Source organism: Chionomys nivalis, chromosome 4, assembly GCF_950005125.1.
Source record: "Chionomys nivalis chromosome 4, mChiNiv1.1, whole genome shotgun sequence".
Lineage (NCBI taxonomy): Eukaryota > Metazoa > Chordata > Mammalia > Rodentia > Cricetidae > Chionomys > Chionomys nivalis.
Genome location: NC_080089.1, coordinates 118897086 through 118923445, shown reverse-complemented (window position 1 = coordinate 118923445; position 26360 = coordinate 118897086). Strand labels below are relative to the sequence as shown.

The following is a 26360-nucleotide window of genomic DNA, read 5'->3' as shown; positions in this document are numbered from 1 at the left end:
TGCCTACAGAGTGAGATCAAGGTAAACCTGGATTACACGAGACCCTATGATCCTGGTCAAAAGACTCACAACTAGGGCTCGAGAGTTAGCCCAGAGGTTAAGAGCACTTGTTCTTGCAGAGGGCCTGGGTTTTGTTCCCAGCACCCACAGGTGGCTCACAGTTATCAGTAACTAGTTCCAGGAGATCTGGCACCTTCTTCTGACCTCCAAGGATATCAGGCACACATGTGGTACAGGTACATACACATAGGCAAAATATTTATACACAATTTTTTAAAACTTGTTTTTGAAAAAATTTATTTGACTGTAGAAAACATTAGACATGTATAAAATGCTCATGACAATAGTTATAAAAAAACAAACAAACAAACGTATAGGAACAAGTTTGCTACAAAATCAGCCAGCCATCAAATTCACACCAAGTTTATCAAAGGTGAATCTAAGGAGAAAAGGACTTGGTCAACATTCACCAGAGACCACAGCTGTAGGTTATTTTAAAGTGTCTTCCAGAACTTACAAGTGACTGGAAACCTGGAAGTGCATTGTTACCCACTTAACAGTCTGCTGTTTGCATGCAGAATTCCATCAGAATACTGAGGGTCACTGCACACCATGGTTTATGATTAAGGTCTTTTAGTTTGCCTCTATTACTTGGGCAAGGGCAATCTCACTTTTAAAGAACCAATCTAAACAACATGATGTTTAGGGAGCTGGCTAGGAGCTTTAGAACTCATTCTTTTTCTTTTCTTTCAAAAACACATTTTCAGCACGCAACTTTTCTGTCTCCTGTAATTTAAAAAAAAAAAAAGAAAATTAAGTTTCTAATTGTTATAGAAGCTATTTTCTTGACTTCAGTATATATTCAAATTAAAGCTACAATATAGAGTTTGTGAATATTAAGTAAAAATCTGGCTCCTGTGAGATTAGAGTGTGACCCTGTCTCAAAACAAAAAAAAGTAAAATAGCAATGACCAATTTATTTTACTAAAATAATCACTTTTAAACCACCATAAGTTTACTTAGAGTAGTTTCCAGTTTACCTCAGCAAGCCTGACGTTTTCCTTCTTGAGACGCACTACATACTGGATCTTCTGATGTAGGTTTCGATGACCTATCAATTTTCCATTTTCCTCAGCAAGATACTCGAGTTGTTTTCTCAGCATCTCCATTTCCTGTCAGTCCAAGGACAGGAAGATCACACTATGCACACCCTCTCACCAGCACCAACGGAGCACTGGCCAAGCTTCTGTGGGCCTTCTGCACACCAGAGAAACTGAACCACGGATGTGTTTTGTTAATTCTGTTTACTCAAGTATTCTACCTAGCGTGGACAACCTGACACACCTGGAAAGTTCTCTCTCTTTCTTCATACATTTCTTCCAGTTTTGACCGCAGCTGCTCCTTTTCCTGAAATGCTCTGGACTCCAAAATTCTGGTTCGCTCAATCTCCTCACCCATTCTGTGGCAGACCTTTTCCTTACTCTGAAGAGCACTTTGGACTTCTTCTAGCCTGGAAGAATAGCATTACTAATAGTATTGCAGGAAAATACAGTTATAAAACAGGACTCAAACTAGGTTTTTCCTTCTAAGTTCAGAATTTGATTTCTTCAGGACTCCTGTAGAGCTGGCAAAAGAAGACTTGCTGGGTGGTGGTGCACACCTTTAAATCCGAAGACTCCAGAGGCAGAAGGTAGACCCCTGAATACATGGCCAGCCTGGTCTACAGAGCAAGTTCCAGGACAGCCAAGATTACACAGAGAAAACCCTCTCTTGAAACAAGCAAACAAAAAGGCTAGAACTGGGGTGGACATAGGTGGTGAAGGCTTTGCTGACAACGGCTCAGGCCCAGGCTCCACCTTCCTCAACACAGTAGGGGGATAGTACTGAATATCAGATGTGATTGCTCTGTTAGGTCAATGTTTTAATCCTGAGAAAAACTCTTCAAACCATTTTATTTATTATTTGGAGTCACACTGTTGTGTAGCCCAGGTTGTCCTCAAAGTCACTATGTAGCTGAGGATGACCTACTTCCCTTACCCAAGTGCTGGGATTATAGGCATATTCCACAATGACAGGCTTCACACTTTTAATCATAAAAATTTAGTGGTGAAACTTTGCTTGACCACATGGAGATGGAAATGAGGTATCATTACAGTCTGTAGGTTTTAAGTGTCTCCAATCTCAGAATAATGATTTCTGATTTAAAAACCAAGCCCCAGCCGGGCGATGGTGGCGCACGCCTTTAATTCCAGCACTCGGGAGGCAGAGGCAGGCGGATCTCCGTGAGTTGGAGGCCAGCCTGGTCTAAAAGAGCTAGTTCCAGGACAGGAACCAAAAAGCTACAGAGAAACCCTGTCTCGAAATTCAAAAATAAATAAATAAATATAAATAAATAAATAAAATAAAAACCAAGCCCCAGACAATGAAACATTAGTTCTGGCGTCAGGGGTGTGTACCTTACCCATTTCAGTGAAAAAAGGATAGGATTTCACCTACTTTATAAGAACGTTTCAGTCTTGTAAACTTTCTGTTGGAAACACTGTTTGCTACAATGCATGTGGAATGTAATAGGGACTGATGGATGAGGTGATACACAGGATCCAAACCTCTCCACAGGCCGGCTCAATCTAGAAATGTGTTTCCAGAGCATGTTCAGCCATACCCTCAGAGACCATGCAGGAAGAGCTCCGCCTCTGCTCTGGTTGAATAAAAAGCTCAGATGCTGCTCCTGCCCACCTTACTGTCAGGTTTTGTGGCTTGAATGCGAAAAGTTCCCTAGGGCCCATGCATTTTTAATACCGGGTTCCTAGCAGACTGGCGCTATTTTAATAACGGGTTCCTAGCGGACTGGTGCTATTTTAATACCGGGTTCCTAGCGGACTGGTGCTATTTTAATATCGGGTTCCCAGCAGATTGGCGCTATTTTAATACTGCGGTTCCTAGCGGAGTGGCGCTATTTTAATACTGGGGTTACTAGTGGAGTAGCGCTATTTTAATACCGGGTTATTAGCGGATTGGCGCTATTTTGGAAGGCAGTGGAGACTTTCTGGAGCAAGTATATCCCTCTAAGGCCCATGTCTTGAGGGTTTTTGTTTTGTTTGAGACAAGGCCTCTCTATGTAACCCTGGTTGTCATGGAACTTATGATGCCTTGAACTTGAGACCTACCCGTCTCTGCCTTGAGTGCCAGGATTAAAGGTGCGCACCATCAGGTTTTACCGCCCAGTCATACTTCCCGTTTTCCCCGATTCCTGACTACCGATGCGGTGTGACGCTGGCTTCCTACTCGTTCCCGTTTTTCCCATTCCTGACTACCAATGCGGTGTGACGCTGGCTTCCTACCCTTGCCTCCATGACATTCCCCACCACGATGGTCTGGATTCCTCTGGAACCGTAAATCAGAATAAAGCCTTGTTTCCTCCTTTTGTCAGTAATGTATCGAAATACATGGAGACATCTGGCTTGTTTATGAGGGAAGAGAACACTGGCCCATCTGTTTCCCAGCAGAGGACGATGCTGGCCTAAGCTGAGCATGGTGAGCTCTGTCTTCTCGCTGGACACTGGTTTGTTTTCAAAGCCCTGAGGATGTCTGACCTACAAAATGAATTCCAGGACAGCAAGGGCTAAAAGATGAGACCTCGCTAAAAAAGAAAAAAAAAAAAGAAGCAGCAGCCACCACCACACTATGGAGACAGGATGTTGGAACTGCAGTAGGGTATAATGTAGCCAGTAGTACCAAAAACACAACGAGGAAAGTCTTAGTTCCTGATGGTATCACCAAGTACCAACCACATGAAATCACATATTTCCTGCCCATGCCACCACAGTTTGATATCTAGTTCTCAGTAGCACTTAAGAAAATGTGTTGTAGCCGGGCAGTGGTGGCGCACGCCTTTAATCCTAGCACACGGGAGGCAGAGGCAGGCAGATCTCTGGGAGTTCGAGGCCAGCCTGGTCTACAAGAGCTAGTTCCGGGACAGGCTCCAAAGCTACAGAGAAACCCTGTCTCAAAAACAAACAAACAAACAAACAAACAAACAAACAAAAAAAAAACAAAAAAACCCCACTTATCTGGAGTGTTCACTATTGATGGAGAGGTTAATTTCATTGGTTAATAAAGAAACTGCCTTGGCCCATTTGATAGGCCAGCCCTTACGTGGGTGGAGTAAACAGAACAGAATGCTGGGAGGAAGAGGAAGTGAGGCAGACGCCATGCTGCTCCTCTCCAGGGCAGACGCGATAAAGCAAGTCGCCAGGTCAGACATGCTGAATCTTTCCCAGTAAGACTGGTGCTACACAGATTACTAAATATGGGTTAGGCAAGATAAGTCACCACCTCGTGGTGCTACACACATTGATAGAAATGGGCCAAGCAGTGTTTATATGAATACAGTTTGTGTGTTGTTATTTCGGGGCATAAGCTAGCCAAGCAGCCAGGAGCTGGGTGGCAGGAAGCGGCCCGCGGCTCCTTCAACACACTATCCTGTATGCCAGCTTAACCACTACTAGCTGGAACCTGTTAAACTGCTCTTAACTGTACATGAGGAACTCAAGAAAACTAAAGACTGCCCATACGCTTTTTTGTTGCTGTTAAAAGTGGCTTTACGGGCTGGAGAGATGGCTCAGCGGTTAAGAGCATTGCCTGCTCTTTCAAAGGTCCTGAGTTCAATTCCCAGCAACCACATGGTGGCTCACAACCATCTGTAATGAGATCTGGTGCCCTCTTCTGGCCTTCAGGCATACACACAGAAAGAATATTGCATACATAATAAATAAATAAATAAAAGTGGCTTTACATGAAAAGCCTATTGAGCAAATACTGGGGTTAGAGACATGGCTAGCAGTTAAGAGCACTCGTTCTGGAAGAGACCTGCAGTTCAGCTCCAAACACCATAAAGGGCAGGTAACATGTACCTCTACCTAGCTACAGGGAATCCGATATTCTCTTCTGGTCTCTGCAGGCGTCTGCATGCATGTGTGCATACCCATACACAAACACATGCAATGTAAAATAAAATCTTATTAAAAAAAAGACTTTGAACAGGGCAGTGGTGGTGCATGCCTTTAATCCCAGCACTTGGGAGGCAGAGGCAGGCAGATCTCTGTGAGTTCAGGACCAGCCTGGTCTAGAGAGCAAGTTCCAGGACAAGCGTCATAGCTACACAGAGAAACCCTGTCTCAGGGGGGAAAAAAAAACTTATAAACACCAATTATATTCACATATACCACAGAAGGGAATAAGTTATCTTATGGATGTATCTTTCCCTTTAGAGAAGAATTTCACCCACAGGACAGTTTACAACCCTGTAATTCCAGTTCTAAGGGATCTACTGCCCCCTTCTGGCCTTTGCAGGTACCAGGCACACACACACACATCATACATAAGGCAAAGCAAAAAAAATTCATACACACGAAATTAAAAACAACAACAAAGAACTAGGCCTGGCAGGACGGCTCAGCAGGTAGAACACTTTCTGTACAGGCCTGATGACCTATGTGGAAGAAGAGAACCAACATTTGTCCTCAAACCTCCACACACATGGCACTCCCCCATAAGAAAGATTTGAACTATAAAAGAGCACACTTACTCTGTTCTCATCTTCAGCATTTCTTCAATAAGTTTATTCTATAATTAAAAAAAGAAAAGATGGTTAGGTTCTTTAATACCTTTACTAAAAAGATTGAGAGGAACAAGTCCGTTTTCCTTTGTGCTAATAAAATCAAGCCAATGTCCACTCCCACAATCCCAAATGGCTATACAAAGGACACTAGTTCCCAGCATTCCCGCACCGTGCACTAAAGACGCCACACTCGGTTCTACGCAGATAACCGTGCGTGCATGGGAAATGTAGTGCTTGTGTAGAAATACAAGGGCAGATACCGTCTTCCAGTCTCCCAAGTACTGGAACCGCACCGGCTGTGCAGCACCATGCCCAGCCGACAGACACCTTTACTTCTCGGTTACATATTAATACTGATGGTAAATATCCCGATCATCAGTGGGAACACAGTAAAGGTAATAATTTCAAAAGCAAAATGGATTCTAAAATAAATAACTGTGAATGTTATGTATAAAAGCAATTCTCACAGAAGAAACTTGTGTAAACAAAGCCATACTTTAGCAAGTCTTTCTTTGACAATCTCCTCTTCATGTTCGTTCTTCAGCAGTTGACCGTCTGGATGACTCTGACTGCTGCACAGATTAGGGAACGGACAGGGAAACACTATCAGGTATATTCAAGGATTAATTTACCGTTTGTTATATGTAACTATAGTAAAACTAACTGTGCTGATTAAGTCAGTACAGTTAACCAGTGTGGCCACAGATGAGATAAAGAGGGCCCCAGAATTCAGGACTGAACCTTATCACTATAAAAGCAAGACCAGCAGAGTGCAGAAATTGAACCAAGGCTTAAAGGAAAAGTTAGTGCAGAAATTTTGCTAAAAGTGGCAACATGAAGATCAGCTCTGAGTTAATAAAGCGGGCATGAACTTGATGTGTAGCTGAAGATGACCGTGAACTTCTCCCCTTGCCTGCACATTTTGAGTTGGGCTACAGGCAGGCATGGATGACGACACCAGGTCTGTAAGTAGCCCTCCTATTGCTAGTCCTCTTGTAGAAAGTTAACAGGCAACAATTCTATACCGTACACTTGACATCTAGTTTGGCTTTGTTTGTGGTATTGGATATCGAACCTAGGGCCTTAGGCATGCTTAGCAGGGTGCTGAAGATGCCTCCGTCTGCCTGAACCATATTGCAAAGCAGAGTAGATGGTGGGAAACTCTCCCCTTTTCTGCATCTTGGACCTTATTTACCTAGAAACTGTGGTGGTAAAGAAAATGGCTCCCAAAGGGAGTGGCGCTATTGGATATGGCTTTGTTAGAGTGGGCATGGTCTTGTTGGAGGAGGTGTGTCATTGTGGGGGTGGGCTTTGAGGTATTGTATCTCCTCAAGGTACACCCAGTGTTTCAGTTCACTTCCTGTTTCCTTCAAGAGGTGGACTCTCAGCTCCTTCTCCAGCACCACGTCCGCCTGCATGCTGTCATGTCCACCATGATGACAATGGACTGAACCTCTGAAAATGTAAGCCACCCAATTAAATATTACCATGTGTCTCTTCACAACAACAGAAACCCTAATTAAGACAAAACTTAGTACGAGGAGTGAGGTATTGCTGTGACAGCCTGACGATGCTTTTGTTAGGAGTAATTTGGACTGTGTTACTTAGGGGTAGGAAAGCAGTGGAATGCTTTAAGCATTGCTTAATGTGCCGTACCAGTAGGAGCATGGAAGAGAGTGGTGCTGTGAACCCGGGCTCAAGAGGATTCAAAATAGGAGAATATTAATATACGGCCTAGAGACCATTCTTGAAATATTTTGGTGAAGAATGTGGTTGCCTTTTGCCCTTGTCCAAAGAGAGTGTCTAAGGCTAAAGGGAAGAGTTTTAGATTAATTTTACAGGCAGAAATCTCAAAACCGCCTAGTATAGACTCTGCTGTTTGGTTATTAGTGGTAACTCTAGTGAAGATTTATAATGAAAAGGAGCAAGCTGAGCAGGATAAATTACAAAACCTAAAATTTGAGGAGAAAGGGGGCACTAGGAAGTAGAATGGAGCAAAATCCTGTGTTCAAGGAGATAAACAGATTTTTAAAAATGGGATAAAGGGAGTAGTGACTTCAGGGTAAGATCCTATCATCCAGCTAAATTTCCATCTTGTGAAAAGAAATTTAAAAAAAGCTTAGAGCTGGATGTAGTGGCACATACCTTTAATCCCAACACTCGGAAGGTAGAAGCTGATGGATCTGAGTTTGAGGCCAGTCTGGTCTGCAGAGCAAGGACAGTCCAGCTTAGGTGGTGAAGAAACAATCGAAAACAGAAAGCTAGTGAAGATATAATTGAAGGAGGGGCCATGTTCCAGCCCCAGCAAGCAGCAGAACGTGGCAGCTTCAGCCACATGGTTCTGAGTTTAGAGTTAAGAATACAAGAAATGAGCTGGGTGGTGGTGGCGCATGCCTTTAATCCCAGCACTTGGGAGGCAGAGGCAGGCGGATCTCTGTGAGTTTGAGACCAGCCTGGTCTACAAGAGCTAGTTCCAGGACAGGCTCCAAAACCACAGAGAAACCTTGTCTCGAAAAACCAAAAAAAAAAAAAAAAAAAAAAAAAAAAAAAAAAAAGAATAGAAGAAATGGGTTATGGAATCTCCTTCTGTGACTAAGGAAAGCTGAGGGTCTAGAGAGGACATTGTGTGAAGCTGTTGAAGCTGAAGCCTGGATTGTCTTGGAGACTCCAAGATGTTGAAGATGCCAGAGTTGTATGACACAGCCGAGAAGAGCTGCTAACAGGGAGTGGAACCAGCCCAAGAGAGAGAAGTGTGCTGCAGTCAATGAAGCTGATAGAAGCTGGAGATCTGAACGCAGGTCAAACTATTGCACAGAAATGCAGAGTCTGGAGGTGACCAGATGAGGACTTTGGTCTGGCTTTGGTCCAGTATTTCCTTGCTATGATCCCTTGCCTATGCTTGGGAATGATAATGTATATCCTGAGCCATTATATGATGGGAGTATGTGATCTTTTTTTTTAGTTTGGTTTTATAGGGTATTACAATTAAGAGACTGCGTGAATCTCAGAAGAGACTTTGAACTTTAGACTTTTAAACACTGCATAGACTGTGATAGGCTGTGAGGACTTTTGAAGTTGGATTGATTGCATTTAATATATGGTGATAAGACTTTGGGATCCAGGGAGTAGAATGTGGTGGTTTAAAAGAAAATGGCCCCCCAGAGGGAATGATACTATCAGGAGGTGTGGCTTTGCCTAGTGGGTATGATCTTGCTGGAGGAAGTATGTCACCGTAGAGGCAGACTTTGAGGACTCATGAATGCTCAAGACACATCTCAGTTCACTTCCTGTTGCCTGCAAACTGTAGCTAGAACTCTCCGACCCTTCCCCAGCACCTGTCTGCCTGCATGCCTCCGTGTCCCATCATGATGGTAACAGACCAAATCTCTGAAAACGTAGCCACCCAACTAAGTAAGAGTCGCCATGCTATCTCTTCCCAGCAATAGAAACCCTATGACAGCTACTTAACAAATACAGATGCTAGGTTTCAGACTGTGGCTCAGTGGTGGGGCACATGGCTAGTATGTAAGTGCCCAGCAGAGGCAGGTGGCTCTGTGAGTTCCAGGCCAGCCTGGTCTACAAAGCCAAGGCTACCCAGAGAAACCCTGTCTCGGAAAATCCAAACAAAACCCAAAAAGCCAGGTGTAGTGGTGCACACCTTTAATGCAAGCACTCAGGAGGCAAAGGCAGGAGGATTTCTGTGAATTCATTCATGGCCAGCCTGGTCTAGTGAATTCTGGGACAGTCAGAGCAATAGTGAAACATAGTCTCAAAAAACCTCACCCCAATAAAAACAAAAACAATCCTCCCTTCCTAAAACCCCAAAAACCAAAAAAACAAAAACTCTTTTAAACAGAAGCAGTTTGTGCTGTGTGACATTTTGTTTGTGTTCTGACAAATAAAGCTTGCTTGGAGTCAGAGGGTGAAGCCAGCCACTAGTCAACCATAGAGGTCTGGAGGTCTGTACAGAGAGGGGACAGGAAGTGCTAAGGTGGGGCGAGAGAGGATCTAAGCTCGTTTGGTTGGAGGAACCGGGGAAGCAGGAAGTCACTGGTGGCTACTCCGCTACTTCTCTGATCCTTCAGGTTTTACTCAATCTCTGACTCTAGGTTTTTATTGATATAATGCTTTTGATTTGGTTCAAATAGTCCACATCTTCTGAATATATTCCAAATGATTAGTCCACAGAGCTGGTAGGTAGATGCTAGAAAGAGCCACACCCTCCACAGAACTCAAGCCAAACAAGCGCTGCCCGGGTCAGGGGAGGCGTGCACTGACCTCATCTACATAAGGACGCACAGGCGGACCAAGTCCAGAGAGAGGACTTCTGCTCTGAACTCACCCACTGTCCTTCTGCCTTTTAACATCATCCAACTGACTTTGCAGGAGCCAGTTTTTCTCTCTTAATTGCTGAGACTCCAGGCGCAGATTCTCCATTTCACACAGCTGATCCTGAGAACACACCAAATAGCTTTTTTCAGAAGAAATATCAGACTGGGTGCTATTTTTCTTCCCAAGGTTGTGACTGAAGCTGAGTGTGGTGGCACACACCTTTAATTCTAAAACTTGAGAGGCAGAGGTGGGCAAAACTCTGAGTTTGCTGGACATAAGGAGTTGCAGGACAGCAAGGTCTGTGAAGTGACACTGTGTGTCACCCCCCCACGTCCCCAAAGAAAAGGTTGTGACTGAGACAGAGACCCCACCCCCTTTTTTTTTACATTACCTTTTTTTTTTGTTTTTTGAGACAGTGTTTAACTGTGTAGCCCTGGCTACTCTGGAACTCATTCTGTAGACCAGGCTGGCCTTGAACTCACAGAGATCCTGCCTCTGTCTCCCAAGTGCAGGGATTAAAGGCGTGCACCACCACCGCCTGGCTGTATTATTCTTAAAGTACAGCACTGAGTGTTATTGGATTAAACAGCTGGGGATGGGTTCTTGGAGACTTAGAACCATGACTCATGAACATGTTCAGTGTCTTAAACAGCCTAAGAGAGGAGAGAAAAGGAAACTACACCGAGGGGCTGGGAAGATGGCGCAGTCAATATAGTGCCTGCTCTGAGACCTTGCCTCAAAAACTAAGGTGAAAAGTGATAGAGAAACCCATGTGATGTTGACCGCTGGCCTCCATGAGCACATGCACCTAAGACATACATGCCACATTTAAATCTGTGCTGAGGTGATATGCTATTAATCTGGCAAAGATTCAGAAGTTGGACAGCACTGAGAAGTTAAAGGAATCAGGCCTCTTATTCATTGCTCATAACAATGTGGTTGGTAGAGACTATGATACTAAAAACCCCCCCACGGCAGGGAGAGGGAGCTTACAGACTTAGTGAGTATGTACTGAACAGTTTTAAAAAGGAAGGAAAGGAAAGTGGCAGCTCCCCGGGACTACAAAGTAGACGACCAGGGGTCAAGGGAGGGAGGAAGACTCTGAAAAAGTTCTGGCCTTTTGAACGTGGATCAGCAGCAGCTGGAAGGAAGCTGCAGATTCTTAAAGCCACGGAAAGGAAACGTCATGCACCTTCATCCTGAGGATTTCAGCATTTCTGACTTCTCTTTCTTCATTTAATTTTGTAACAAGGTGCTGCAAAAAATTCTTAGAGGCCCGTCCATCTTCTATCTCTTGTTCTTGTGTTTCCAAGAGTTTTGCCAAATGAGATTGAAAAGGAGGTGGTGTTTTGGGACTCTGAAACGAAAATCATATGCATCCAAATGCTCGCTTACACGATACCATGAAGAGTTCGTTTGCAGTCCACACACTGCACGGATAACATGCGGGTTTTCATGCATATGCCTCGCCCCTAGAACGAAGGGCACACTGAGAAAGGCCACTTAGTTTATTATTTTAATTCCCATCCAAGCAAAACAAAAGAATTTACCAGGTACAAAGCAGACGGGGTGTTAATGAAGAGATTTTTTTCTTAAAAATTACAAGGAATTACACATTTTTCTCATTTGAAAAACTGATTATTCTGAAGTGCACTTTTTTGGAAAAGTACCTGTGGATACTCGGTAGCAGAATCCATCACATGCCCCAGCTGTCTCATTTTGAAGTTATATTCATTCTTCTTCTGCTCTACTTCCTCTTTCTCTTGGTTTAACTGGGCAAATTGAACAGATAACATGTTATAGTTTAGAAAATAACTCAAGACACACAGTCCAATTAGAAGAGACAAGTTTCCCCAGTGCCAACCACCAGAGAAAAGCACATCACAGTCAGTGTCCTATCCCTGTCAAGGTGAAAGAGCTGTACTGGTTGAGGACCTGGAGACAGTCTGTATTGCTATCGGTATGACAATTACAAACCCATGGGAAAGGGGGAAGGTCACCCCTAAAACAAACAAGAACTCCCAGGTGGTCAGCAATCTCAGTTCTGGGTCTTTATTTGCAGGAAATGAAATGGTGTATGTGTGTGCTTACATATGTGTGGGATCACATGCAGAAGCATGGTTGTGACCTGTGGAGGCCAACCCCTAGTCAGTGTGCTCAGGGGACTCCCTGGCTCTGCTCCCTGCACACTAGATCACAAGTAGGCCACCACGTCTACCTAGCTATTGTGAGTTTTGCACATCTACGCTGCAGGACGTATGCTTGCCTGGTAACTGCTCTATCTACTGAACCATCCTCCCCAGTTTGTGATACAATACTTGAGGAGAGGGCTGCATCCCTGTGTTAACCACACCCTTGTTCACAACAGCCAAAGCACACAGTAAATCTGATTATCCACTGGCAGATGGAAAGAAAACAAGGAGTACCTAGATACAAAAGAGCACTGGCCAGCCTGTAGGACAAGGCAAACTCTGTCATCTGCAATAAAATGCACGAACCTAGAAGATACCACAAAACTGACAAGCCAGGGCAGAAACACAATGAACTAGCTTCTATGTGGAACCCACAACAGCGTCACTCAGAAGAGTTGAGAGGAATAGTAGTTATGAGAGATTGGGGAGTTAAAGAGCCCTGGACAGGAGGTGTCCATCAAAGTCTATCAAGTTCAGACAGGAGAGTTTTTGAGACCTAATATATCTTGAGCACAAGCAAAAATAATGCATAAAGTATAGTTCAAAACAGGAAAAAGTAGTTTTAAAACTGTATCACAAACAAAACAATAAGTGAGGTAATGGATATATTAACCAATCTGATTTAATCATAGTATAATGTATACACATATGAAGGTAATGGATATACTAACCAATCTGATTTAATCATAGTATAATGTATATACATATGAAGGTAATGGATATACTAACCAAGCTAATTTAATCATAGTATAAGGTATACATATATCAAAGCAACACAGTGTGGCAAATGAGATGCCTGGCGCCTGTAATCCCAGAATTCAGGGGGTGGAGATTAGGAAGATTATCATGAGTTTGGGGACAGCCTGAATTATAGAATATCAGGCCAGTCTGGGCTGCCTGCTGAGTACCAGGCAAGCCAGAGCTACAAAGCAAGCTTGTTTCAATAAACGCCAGCAAAACCTATTAATATGAACCTCACAAATATATCTAATTATTTATTACACAAAAAAGATATTTTATTCTGGGTGTAGTGGCGTGTGCCTGTACTCTCAGCCCTCTGGGAGGTGTGATGTGGGATTCCCCTCTGAATGCTGTGATTACCATTAATGAATAAAGAAACTGCTTTGGACCTATAGCAAGGCAGAACTTAGTTGTGGGGGGGGCGGGGGGCACGACCAAATGAATGCTAGGAGGAAGAAGGCGGAGTCAAGGAGAAGCCATGTAGCCCTACTGGACACAGACGCCTGCACTTCACCTGGTAAGCCACTGCCATGTGGCACTACACAGATTACTAGAAATGGGTTAAATTAAATGGCCTCCCCACAAAAGAGGTGGAGGCAAGAAAATGACGAGCTCAAAGCCAACCTAATAACTAGTGAGACCCAGTCTCAAACAACAGCAAAAACAGATGTTCCTTAAGTGTTATATGTATGTTCAATTTATTACTTTGAAGGCTAAAGTTTTAATATCTCACTGTTCATAACCACAACCTTATCGCAGATACTGCTGTCATGTGTCAAAGACCCAGGGCAGGGAGGGAAGTCCATGGTGGAATGACAGCCTCTATCTAATCAACCCATTGGCCGACTTTCTGTGCACAGAGAACTCAGCCACAGCAGGACAGTCAGGACACCCTGCCCCATGCCATTCCCTGCTGGTGTCTGAGTGTCTCAGTGTTGCGGGAGGTCCTTCCGCTCCTCCAGCCAATAGCCGCCGAGATACCAGCCCATTGGGGCGTGGTCTCTTTCCCTTTAAAAAAAGCGGCTACTTCCCTCCTCTCTCTCTTTACTTCCTGCTCCGGTTCCGGACTAGATTTCTTCCTAATTGCGTGCGTAGAGGGCTGTTGTCTGGGACGGTGATATGTAAGTTTATTCCCCTTTAAATAAATACCACCCTATTAATCACAATTCCAAACTGGTGTGGGATTGTTTATGACTTGCGCCTTCATCTGGCACCCAACGTTTGGTTTTAGGACCCCTCTTTCCCCCGCTTGGCTGCCGGCCGGCAGTTCGGCCACGGCCTGTGCCTTGCGGCCTGTGCCTTGTGCGTGGAGCCAGCAGTTTAACATAAATCATCATGCAGTGGCTTTTCTTGCTGCAGTTCTTTATATTTCCCCTTTAGACACCTCAGATTGACTTCAAGTCCCCACGCAGCCTATCGTTTGCTTCCCTACGTGGATTTAAACTCCACAGGCCCGCGTAGTCTCTGCCCACGTGGTTTGCTCTTTTCTGAGTCATTTTCAAATCTCCCTTGCAAGCGCAGCTCTTAAACGGAGCGAACCAGAGCACGCGGTTACCGGTTGCCGAAAGCTGCAACCCCTTGGGACGACTCTGTCACGTGGAGGCATACACGGCTTCCGGGTTACTCTTCTCTACCCCTGGATTCTGGGTTTATGGTTCCGTGTACGGAATTGATTTAATTACATTTACTTTGTTGAGCAACTTGCATTTCCCAGTTTTTAACAAATACTAGGCGGACACTGAAACAGGACCCCGTTTTCGTCGCAACTCGGCAACAGCGCCACCTGCTGGATAATAGGTAATATGGCAGTTTTCGTTTCCAACACGAATTTTACTGTTTTGGCTACCAAAACAATGGATTTTTTCATGCAAGGTTTATATGACTATGGAGATAACTTAATTTACTGGTTACTAGGTTTCAGTATTCTTTTGAATATTCTATTATTTAGGAAAAATATGGCACTCCTAAGAACCATACAATCTTTACCAGAAACTAATACAGGTCAGGAGATTCAGGATTCAAAAGCTTTGGAATCACAGGTGCAGAATGGGGACCAAAAAATTGATACCTCAGTGAAATCACTAGAAACACATGTAGCTCAGGAGATTCAGGATTTAAGAGAGACAATGATAAAAAGACTTGAAATGATTGAAGAAATTATTGGAGCTGGTGAACAGAGTAAGAAGGCACAAGGACAGGATACAATGCCACCACCAGCTATTAGATCTGGCTTACCCAGGGTTTTAGCGACATACCCTGTAATTCATTCTGACAAAGCGTCAACTTCTAAAGGCTCAAAGGGAGTCAGAGAAGCTAGATGGATGCCAATAGCAATGAATGATCTAAAAGAAATGAAGCAAGCTATTGTTACCTTTGGCTTGCACTCTGCATATGTTAAGGAATGATAAGGACTTGGGCTTCTAATGCTAGAGCTACCTCCCACAATTTCCATCAGTTAGTGTCTGCAGTTTTAGATAATGGACCTTCCTTTATGTTTGGAATCTATTTCAGAGAGGAATCCAAACATATGGAACAGCAAGGAAGAGAGAAAGGTGTGGAGGTTTCCCAAGATCAAATTCTTGGTGTAGGAGAATATGCTGACCCACAGGTCCAAACTCTTTATGATGATGAAGTACTGTGTTTATGTCACCAAGCAGCTTTAAATGCTTGGAATAGGCTACAAGATCCAGCAAAAAGGGTTGAATCATATACCAGAATTAGGCAGGGACAAAGAGAACCCTTTATTGACTTTTTGCAAAGATTAATTAAGGCTCTGGACATAGGGGTAACAGAACCAGAAGCTAGACGACTACTTCTTGAATCTCTAGCTTTTGAGAATGCAAACATAGAATGCAAAAAGATAATTGGGCCTTTAAAGTTTAGATCAGCACCTATGGATGAATGGGTTCAGCATACAATGAATGTTGAGACGTTTAGCTATAATGATGAATCTTGGGTGGGAGAAGCGATTTCCAAAGCAATGAGGAGACATCAAACTGCCAGGTATTTTAATTGTGGTAAATTAGGACATCTGAAAAGGGATTGCAGGCAAAGGATTTCTAGGAATAATATCCCTTCTGGGAATGACAAAAATAGGAGACCTCGGCCTTCAGGTATATGTAGGAGATGCGGTAAAGGCCGACATTGGTCCAACGAATGCAGGTCAACAACAGACAGACAAGGCAACCCGATACCGTTGGAAAACTCCTTGAGGGGCCTCTCGCAGGCCCCCAAGCCAACAGTGGCCCAGTCATTCCCAGGCACAGTAGAGAACGTGCCTCACCAAGAAAATTAAAAGCTCCAATTTCTGCTGTAAAAAATATTACTGGTCTAAATGATGAATTACGCATGGAGGATGAGTCAAAAAACCCAGTAGGACAGAGTAAACGTATATTTTGGCAGACTTCTATTAATGATCAACGACCAAAGCTAAGAGTCTGTATAAATGGCACTTTTATTGAAGGCTTATTAGACACAGGTGCGGATGTAAGTATCATTACTCCAGAATCTTGGCATCCGAATTGGCCTCTTCAAGAGGTAGATGTTCAGTTCCTGGGAATTGGAACCCTATCTCGTGTAAAACAAAGCACAAGATGGGTTGAATGCATAGGGCCTGAAGGGCAAATAGGAAGACTAAGGCCATATATTGCCAATATTGCAATAAATTTATGGGGCCGCGACCTGCTACAGCAATGGAATACCCAGATTAACATTCCTGTAGTTCCAGGAACTCATAATTCTGGGAAGGACATGATGAGATATTATGGGAAAAGGTCACCAGCCATTCAGGCTGTACAAGAACATACAGCAAATAGCAAACCTTTAGAGGTACCAACAGCCCTACCTTTAAAATGGCTAACTGAGAAGCCAATATGGATCAAACAGTGGCCTCTAGCTGAAGATAAATTACAGGCATTGGAACAGCTGGTGCAAGAGCAACTAGATGCTCACCATATTGAAGAATCAACCAGCACTTGGAATTCTCCTGTGTTTGTTGTAAAAAAGAAATCCGGTAAATGGAGAATGGTGACAGATTTAAGAGCTGTCAACAAGGTAATTCAACCTATGGGCCCACTACAATCTGGAATTCCTTTGCCTTCTCTGTTACCAAAAGGATGGCCTCTTATAGTTATTGATTTGAAAGATTGTTTTTTCACCATACCGTTACAAGAAAAGGATAGAGAAAAATTTGCCTTCACAGTGCCTACTTATAATAATTCTCAGCCTAATAGGAGATATCAATGGACTGTCCTCCCACAGGGTATGCTCAATAGTCCTACATTGTGCCAATATTTTGTAAGTAAGCCATTGGAAATAATTCGTAAACAATTCCCCAAGTCCATAATTTATCATTACATGGATGACATCTTGTTATCTGATTCAAATAAAGATACTTTAGAAAGGATGTTTGAAGAAGTAAAGAAAGTCTTGCCTAGGTGGGGATTACAAATTGCCCCTGAAAAGATTCAAAGAGGAAATTCTATTAATTACCTAGGTTACAGAATAGGGTTAGAGAAAATTAAAACGCAAAAGGCACAAATTAGGAGAGACCGGTTAAAGACTCTTAATGACTTCCAAAGATTGTTAGGAGACATTTCCAGTCTACGACCAGCTGTTGGGATAACACCTGATCTAATAGTTCATTTAAACAAAACCTTAGATGGTGATAAAGATTTGAATAGTCCAAGAAAACTGACAGCTGAAGCAGAAAAGGAACTGACAGTGATTGAGGAAAAATTACAGGAGGCACATGTGCATAGGGTGAACCCAAATCTTAGCTGCATCCTAGTCATATTGCCTTCCAGAATTTCTCCTACAGGGATTCTAATGCAGAGGGAAGATATTATTTTAGAGTGGATATTTATACCTAATAAACCAAGTAAAAAATTAAAAACTTTTGTGGGAAAAGTCTCTGAATTAATTATAAAAGGTAAACTGAGACTTCATCAACTAGCAGGTATAGACCCAGCAGAAATTATAGTGCCTTTTACTACTGAAGAAATAAAAAAGTTATGGGAAGACAATGAACCATGGCAAAGAGCTTGTGCTAATTTTTTGGGAGAAATTAATAGCAACTATCCCAAAAGTGGTAGACTTAACCTCATAAAGAGAACTTCTTGGATTCTTCCTAGAATTGTATGTGATGCTCCAATAACTGGAGCCCGTACATTCTATACTGATGCAAATAAATCAGGGAAAGCAGGTTATAAGTCAGATGAATTGAGTAAGGTGGAACAAAGCCCTTATAATTCTGTCCAGAAGGCAGAATTATATGCCATTCTTATGGTGCTAAGGGATTTTAAAGAACCTCTTAATATAGTTACAGATTCACAATATGCAGAAAGAGTTATCTTGCATATTAAAACCGCTGATTTATACCAGATGACACAGAGTTGACTTCATTGTTTATCCAGGTACAAGACATAATCAGGAACAGGCTTTGTCCGATGTACATAACACACATCCGGTCCCATACAGGTCTGCCTGGTCCTCTAGCACAAGGCAACGCTGAGATTGATCAATTATTGATTGGAAGCGTGTTGCAGGCCTCAGAATTTCATAAGAAGCATCATATCAATAGTAAAGGCCTAAAGAAAGAATTTTCCATTACATGGCAACAAGCTAAGGACATTATAAAGAGATATCCTACTTGTTCTTTCTATAATCAAACACCGTTGCCTGCAGGGAGTAACCCAAAGGGTACTAAGAGAAATGAAATCTGGCAGATGGATGTGTTCCACTTTATGGAATTTGGTAAATTAAAATATGTACACCACACCATAGACACGTATTCAGGTTTTCAATGGGCTACTGCCCTGAGCTCAGAAAAGGCTGATTCAGTAATCACACATCTATTGGAAGTTATGGCCATCATGGGTATACCTGCACAAATAAAGACAGACAATGGTCCAGCATATGTATCTAAGAAAATGAAACGCTTTTTTGCTTATTATAATATAAAACACATTACAGGTATACCACATAATCCCACAGGTCAGGCAGTTATAGAAAGATCAAATCGTACTCTAAAGGATATGCTGAACAAACAGAAAGGGGCCGAAAATACCCCCAGAAATAGATTACATAATGCTTTATTGACCTTGAATTTTTCTAACGCTAATGAGAAAGGAACGACAGCAGCAGAAAGACACTGGATAATGGAAAAGTCTGCTGAACTAAATCAACCAATTTATTTCAAAGATGTGCTGACCTCTCAATGGAAGCCAGGAGATGTGCTACGTTGGGGAAGGGGTTTTGCTCTTGTTTCCACAGGAGAAGAAAAATTGTGGATACCATCAAAATTAATAAAGGTTCGATTTGAAGAGGAGAAACCTCTTGGAAAGGAGAAATGACAACTCATCCACAATGATGATATTCCTACAGGTGGTAAGAAAAACATATAGAATGGGGGCAGGGTTCTGTTCTTATCTCCACAGGAAAACACTCATCTTTGAAAAATTCAAGGGATCCTGGATGTTTGGATACTGACAGCTAGAAAAATACCTGCCCAATAGGAACTATCAAGAAAACTGAATAAGTTGTGTAAGTAAAATATACTAAACCATATTTCTAAATTTATAGAGCTGGTTTTGAAGTTGGACTCTGGCTCAGTTCCTCTCCAATTTCAAGTCTGTTGGTAAGAGAAAAAACCAGAGTTTCTGGAGTTTCTGTCTCATGTCAAGAGCCATGATAGGGGACAGAAAGAAATATGAGTTTAGAAAACATCTTTGCTTTTCTTCATATCTATCATACTTTTCATTGAATATATCTATCATGCCTTTCATTGAATATATATATATATATGTCTATATGATTAATGTTTAAGTTTTTCACAATGAACAATGAGTTTTTCCTGAAGTGACATTTAAAGTTTCCAGGAAGAAGATGGGGCCCCATAACAACGACTCCACCTGGTTGAAATGACGTCATGATACTGATAGCGCTACTACAAGACCTGTTTTGGGTACCAGCTGCACAAGACGATCCCAACTTGGTTAGCTGAAATGGTGCACATCTTATACAACATTCTGGCCAGACCTGCACAAAATACTCAGAGACTATTTGCAATTTTAAAAGACATTGATCTTGAAATTTAACCATCATTTTACTTTCACAGGATCCCCCAGAAAGAACGTCGCCCCCATGACAGCTGGAAGTAACTCTAGAGGACGACGTCCCCTCTCCCAGTAAAGTTTGCCCTTGGGTTTAGGGACATCATTTAGGGGTTGATTATAACTGGTATACGGTTGAGGGTTGGGGAAGGAATTTTATAAGCTCAGGGATCATTTGAAGAAAAAAAAAAAGAAAAAAAAAAGGGATAATAGATTAGTACTTGTTGGTACTTGTGAGTTATTGTTTTGAGACAAATGTATTGGTATCGATTCTTATATATTGATACAAAGTGAAATTATATTGACTATTGTATGCATGTATGTTTCTACCTCTGTTTAAAAACATTTTTTATGTATTGACATATATTGTATTGATATATATTGTATATATTTACCATATTGCAGTGTACATTTCTACCTCTGATTAAGATACTTATATATTGTTTGTGTATTGATATATATTTACCATACTGCAATGTATATTTGTACATTGTTTATATTTGGAGGTCATTGTCCTCATTTGTTTCACAGTTGTTTATTGTCTTAGTCTTTAAGTAGATAGGTATTGAGAATTATATAGATCAATAGTATTCTAAGTTTGTCATTTATAATTAGACTAATCAGGTTCTTTAGATACATAGAGATTATACTCAGTATAGATAGATAATCTTCAACCTCTTCAAAGAGCTGTAGAAAATGGCCTTTAATCTAACTCAGAGTTTTGTGGTAGTGAGACACAATTGCTCCTGGCAACACCGCTCTATTCCCGAGAGAATATTGAGCACCAAAGACACTCCACCTGGAGCCTTTCTTCTTGGCTGAACTGGCCTTTGGGTAAAGAAATGCCCATACCTCAACCACTGACAGAAATACAGAGTATCTGTGAATGGAAAAAACAGGACTGTCATATCCTGCCAAGACAGGGTAAGATAGTTTTGACAAGTTTCTTGCCTTTGAAAATGGTGTGTCAGTTATGCTAGGCCTTAGCCAAAGTTGGTTGCTTCAACGCTGCAAATGTGACCTTGGATGATTGCCCAGGTAGCTAGTTGTCTCTGTGATTTGTTGCATGTTTTGGAAGTTGTTTGATTGCACTTCCTAATTCTCAGGTAACATTATTTCCCTTCTCAGATCTTTGATGGGGTTAAAGACTATATAAATGTAGTTACTTTCGACTCATGACTTAGCCAAGCTATTTATTATATAAGACCGAAGCTAGTTAGAATAGGATATTTGTACTTATTGTATATAATTTCATAGTAGGTTTAGAACTCTCTTACTTAAACAAAAGGGGGAGGTGTTGCGGGAGGTCCTTCTGCTCCTCCAGCCAATAGCCGCCGAGATACCAGCCCATTGGGGCGTGGTCTCTTTCCCTTTAAAAAAAGCGGCTACTTCCCTCCTCTCTCTCTTTACTTCCTGCTCCGGTTCCGGCGACTAGATTTCTTCCTAATTGCATGTGCAGAGGGCTGTTGTCTGGGATGGTGATCTGTAAGTTTATTCCCCTTTAAATAAATACCACCCTATTAATCACAATTCCAAACTGGTGTGGGATTGTTTATGACTTGAGCCTTCATCTCAGTGTGCCCCTCACCTTGTGCTGAAGCTCCTGGATCAGTGCCTCCTTCTTGGTCAGCTCTTCCTGGGCAGACTGCAGGAGCCCAGAGTGCTTCTTTGAGGCCTCTGTGAGTGTGTTCAGCTGCTCAGTGGCATGGGCCAGATCTTCACACAGCATGTCCTTCTGTTAGGAAACAATGTTCCAAAGGAAATAGTTCATATCTATCGTGTTTGTTTCGTAAATCATCGCATTCTTATAATTTTTTTAAAGTTAAAAAAGTTGCATATAAAAATCTTTAAAATCCCCCCACTCCAGTTTATGGGCTAAACTATTCCAAGACAACGCAGGCAGTTGATACATAAATGAACAGGCCTAGGCGTGATTTCAGCAGATTCAGGCTCCTGTGTAAGGCTAGGTAGTAGGCTCTTTCTATTCAGAGATTTAGAGTTGATCTTTTCATGGAGAACACTCAAGATGCAAAGCTTACTTAATATCCCATTAATTGAGTTTTATGGACTTATATATATATATATTTACACAATGCATGCACTTGTGTGTGTAAATATGTATATGACGTGTACAGGTGTCAGAGGTCACGTCAGGCATCTTTATTATTCTACACCTTATCTTGTGTGTGACAAGATCTCTCACTGGACCTGGAATAAACCACTTGGCTAGACTGGTTGGCCAGCAAGCACCCTGGATCTGTCTGACTCTGCCCACTAGCGCTATACTCTATGGTTACAGATTTAGCTGCTAAGCCCAGTTTTTACATTGGCTGAGGATCCAAACATGGGTCTTTATGCTTATGCCGCAAGCATCTTATCCACAGAGCCATATCCTCAGCCTGATTCTGGGCTTCATATTCTAGAAGGTAAACAGCTGTTAAAGATGTCTTCAGCCCAGGCAGTCAGAGAAGAGCTGCAACAATTCACCACGGCACCGGCTGTTGGAGAGAATTCCTAATGCCTGCGTATGTAGTTCTCACTTACATAGCACAGGTAGTGACCATATCAGAGCAGAATCTGCTCACCCTTCCTTCCCGCGTAGACATATGCACACAGTTTTAAACAGATGATCTCAGGGCTGGAGAGATGAACAGCTATTAATAAAGTGCTGTTCTTGCAGAGGACTGAAGTTGGGTTTCTAGCACCCGCATCCGGCATTTCATAACCACCATAAATCCCGCTTCAGGAGATCCAAAGGCCCCTTCTGGCCCCCAAGAGTACTACATACACCCACACATAACATAACTAGAAAAGAAAATCTTTAAAAATAAATAAATAAAAAGAGAACCCAAGGGACTGGAAAGATAATTCAGGCAATAAAATCTTCCCATATATCCTAGTGAGCTTGTTAATTTGATACAACGGAGTCATCTAAGAGGAAAGCCTAAGTTGGAAAGCTGCCATTAGATTGCCTGTGGATATGTCTTCAGGTAAGCTCACTGTGGGTAACACCATCACTAGGCAGGGAATGAGTTGCATTCCTCTATGGTTTCTGCTTTGGCATCTGCTCTGACTTCCCTCAACGAAGTGTTGTGATCTGGGAATATAAGACAAACAGGAACTTTCCATCTAACTTGTTTTCAGAGTGTTTCATCATAGCAACAGGAAGGAAACGAGTACAATCATGAAGACTAGAATTCAGTTCCTAGCACTCATGTAAAAGGCTGGGCAGAACGGCAGGCCCCTAATCCCGACACCCGGGAGGTAGAGACAGGACGATGCCTGGGGCTCACAGGCTGGACAGCCTAGCCTAAGCAGTGAGTTCCACAGAACAGTAAGAATTTATCTCAAAAAAACAGGATTGATGGTGCCTGAAAAATTAAACCTGTGGTTGATCTCTGGCTTCCACACACAACCCATAAACACACACACACACACACACACACACACACACACACGTACGTACGTACACACACGCACACTCAGGCACACAGAGGAACTTGCTATCCTACATTCTCCCATGTATTCACTCTTTCTCTCAGGTGAATTCTGTTTCACCTCTGGATACATCATAACTGAATACACAACTAAATATTTCAAGTGAGTTTAGTTTTTATTATGTGTACTTATATCTGGATTCCCCCTCTCTCTCCCTTCCTATCAAGACAAGGTCTCACGGTGTAAGCCTCCCTGGGTGACAGAGAACTTTCTATTTAGACCTACTCTGGCTTCCCAAATAGTGAGATTAAAGGCAAAGCCACCATACCCAGGTCTCATCACTGGGATTTGCATTGGAGTTACGAATTTCTATGCCTACAATGCTAACTCTGTGTTTTCCTTCTCACGTCTTCCTTTACATCACTTGGAATCTCTCTGATAAGCCTAACACTTGCTAAATTTTTTCCTTAAGATTCCGATACATTATTTTATTTTTGTGACAAGGACTCAACAATTTTTACTGCTGCCTGGCGGTGGCACACACCTTTAATCCCAGCACTTGGGAGGCAGTGGCAGGTGGAATTCTGTGAGTTCAAGGTCAGCCCGTGCTACACAGAGAGGATCCTATCTTGAAGGATGGAGGGGACAGAGGAAGAAAGGGAGGGCAAGAGAGGGAGGGATGGAAAAAGAAAAAAGGAAAGTGTCACGATAATAATACCCACCTCAATGTCCTCTGAGAGGATTCTCAGCCTGAGAGTTTCTTTTAGTTCCAGGATATCCACTTCCTGTCTCCTGATCAACTCTTTGCTCTCTTCTTTCTCAGCCACAGCAACATTGTACTTACACTGCAGAAAATAAAGTCAGGGCACAAAAGTTTTCAGCAGGACGTCTGCTCATATGTACATCACAGCAACTGAGAAGTGATCCTAGTTCCGAGGTGAGGACCAGACTAACAAGCTAACCCCGCAACTCCTGGTGGCTGTTTTTGTTATTGTTTTGGGTTTCATTATTTTTATGTGTGTGTATGCAAGTGCACTTGCATGCCAGATATGTGCAGGTGCCCAGGGAGGGTATCAAATCCACGTGGCTGCAGTGACAGGAGGTTGTGAGATGCCCAATGAGGAGGACGGGCTAGGTCTTCTGGAAGAGCAGCAGTTGCTCTTACCACTAAGCCGTCTTTCCAGCCCGACAAACCGTGTTAATGAAGGAATAAGAACTAATGACTAGTGTACATGGCAAGGACAAACAGGACAGTTCTAAAGGTGTTAAAGAAAACCAGCTGGCTTTGCCATCTCATCAGAGACTGCTTGTGAAGATAAATATGGAGCTAAGCAAGTTCCTTTGAAGCAGAACAGATGCAGATGAAAACCTTCACCCTGAGCCAAGCAAAGGGAGAAGCTACCTCAGGAAACGGTATCATTGGGTCTCAGATCAGGGACACAATTCCATATGACAAGCACCTGCAAATTTAACTAAAACGTAACTTCCTTTCTTGAGGCGAATAAGGAGCCCCACCTTAGCCTTAACTGTTACCGGCAATATCGTTTGTTTCTAATCAGTGGTTCCCGGCACACAAATGTTCTATCCCAAAGTGTGTCCACTGCAATCTCACAAGTCCTCTGAGTGTTAACTTCTGCAATCGAGCTTACTCTACCACAGTCTTTTGACTTGTAGAGAAAGCTACCGGCATTCTGACTGAACTTACATTGACGTCTTGTAGTTCTTGTTTCAGGGTGTCTATGGTTTCTGATTTTTCACCAACTGATGTTCTTAACTCCTGGATTTGGTTCATGAGATTAGTGACAAGTTCCTGAGAAGGACAAAAACATTATCTTCAAAACTAGTGATATGGAGATCATTTTAAACGATAAACTGTTGCAGTCTTGTCTGAGCACTTGACTGCCAGCTAGTGGTGCTGTTCTGGGAGCTCACAGAGGTAAGGCCGAACTGGAGGAAGTGGGTACTAGGGTTACAGTCCTAATTCCTACCCGCGGCCCCTGTGCTCCCTATCAGGTGCCATGCAATCAGCAGCTACAAAGAGCTCCTATGAGTAAGTATAAATCTTTCCTACTATAAATTTTTTGGGGGAATTGTTTGGTCACATAAATAAGAAAAGTAGGCCGGGTGGTGGTGGCGCACGCCTTTAATCCCAGCACTCGGGAGGCAGAGGCAGGCGGATCTCTGGGAGTTCGAGCCTGGTCTACAAGAGTTAGTTCTGGGATGGGCACCAAAGCTACAGAGAAACCCTGTCTCGAAAAAAAACCAAAAAAAAAAAAGAAAAGAAAAGTAGCTAACACACAAACCATTTCTGTTTCCTAATGGCAAGAAAGGAAGTCAATTTACTTTAGCAAAATATTATATAATACTCTACCTTCCACAACCTTTTTTTCTTTTAAATTTTTACTTATTTCTTTTTGAGGCAGGGTTTCACCACGTAGCTCAGGTTAGCTTCCAAATCTTTATGTAGCTCAGGCTGGCCTCTTAACTACTACCCTTCTTGCCTCTGTCTCCTAAGACCTGGTATGGTAGGTGTAGACTGTTATGTTCATTTTTATATTTGGACAGACAAACCACTTTTATTATTCTGGTGAAGCCAACAATAAGGACTGAGACTGTGTGTCATGAACTTATCGTCAGTAAAAAAGTGTCAGCGTCACAGCAGGATTCTAGCTGAAAGGAGGAGGTGTTTCACAGCCTCTAGAGGAACAGTGTACGCTGACATGCAGGCGTGTGTAGAGGAACAGTGTACGCTGGACACGCCGGCGTACATGCACAGTCTCAGTGCTAAGGAGGCAAAGACGGGGATCTCTGTGAGTCTGAGGCCAGTCTGGTCTATATCGTAAGTTCCAAGCCATTCAGGATTACATGGTGAGATCTTGTTTTAAAGAAAAAAAAAATGCCTCAGATGTACATGGACCAGTCTGT

General features: G+C 42.6%; 1 protein-coding gene across 1 annotated transcript in view; it reads right to left on the bottom strand.

The window, feature by feature from the left end:
* Nucleotides 1-394: 394 nt before the first annotated feature.
* The window catches only part of Kif15 (kinesin family member 15), a 68626-nt gene continuing 42660 nt past the window's right edge, over nt 395-26360 (bottom strand). The window contains exons 25-35 of the mRNA XM_057767306.1: nt 25141-25245; nt 24158-24280; nt 21586-21732; nt 11623-11724; nt 11145-11309; nt 9963-10072; nt 6117-6192; nt 5588-5625; nt 1345-1510; nt 1041-1172; nt 395-786 (exon numbers count right to left, since the gene is read on the bottom strand). Coding sequence (XP_057623289.1) covers nt 724-786; nt 1041-1172; nt 1345-1510; nt 5588-5625; nt 6117-6192; nt 9963-10072; nt 11145-11309; nt 11623-11724; nt 21586-21732; nt 24158-24280; nt 25141-25245 — 1227 coding nt within the window. The 3' untranslated portion in view covers nt 395-723. The remainder of the gene's footprint in view (nt 787-1040; nt 1173-1344; nt 1511-5587; nt 5626-6116; nt 6193-9962; nt 10073-11144; nt 11310-11622; nt 11725-21585; nt 21733-24157; nt 24281-25140; nt 25246-26360) is intronic.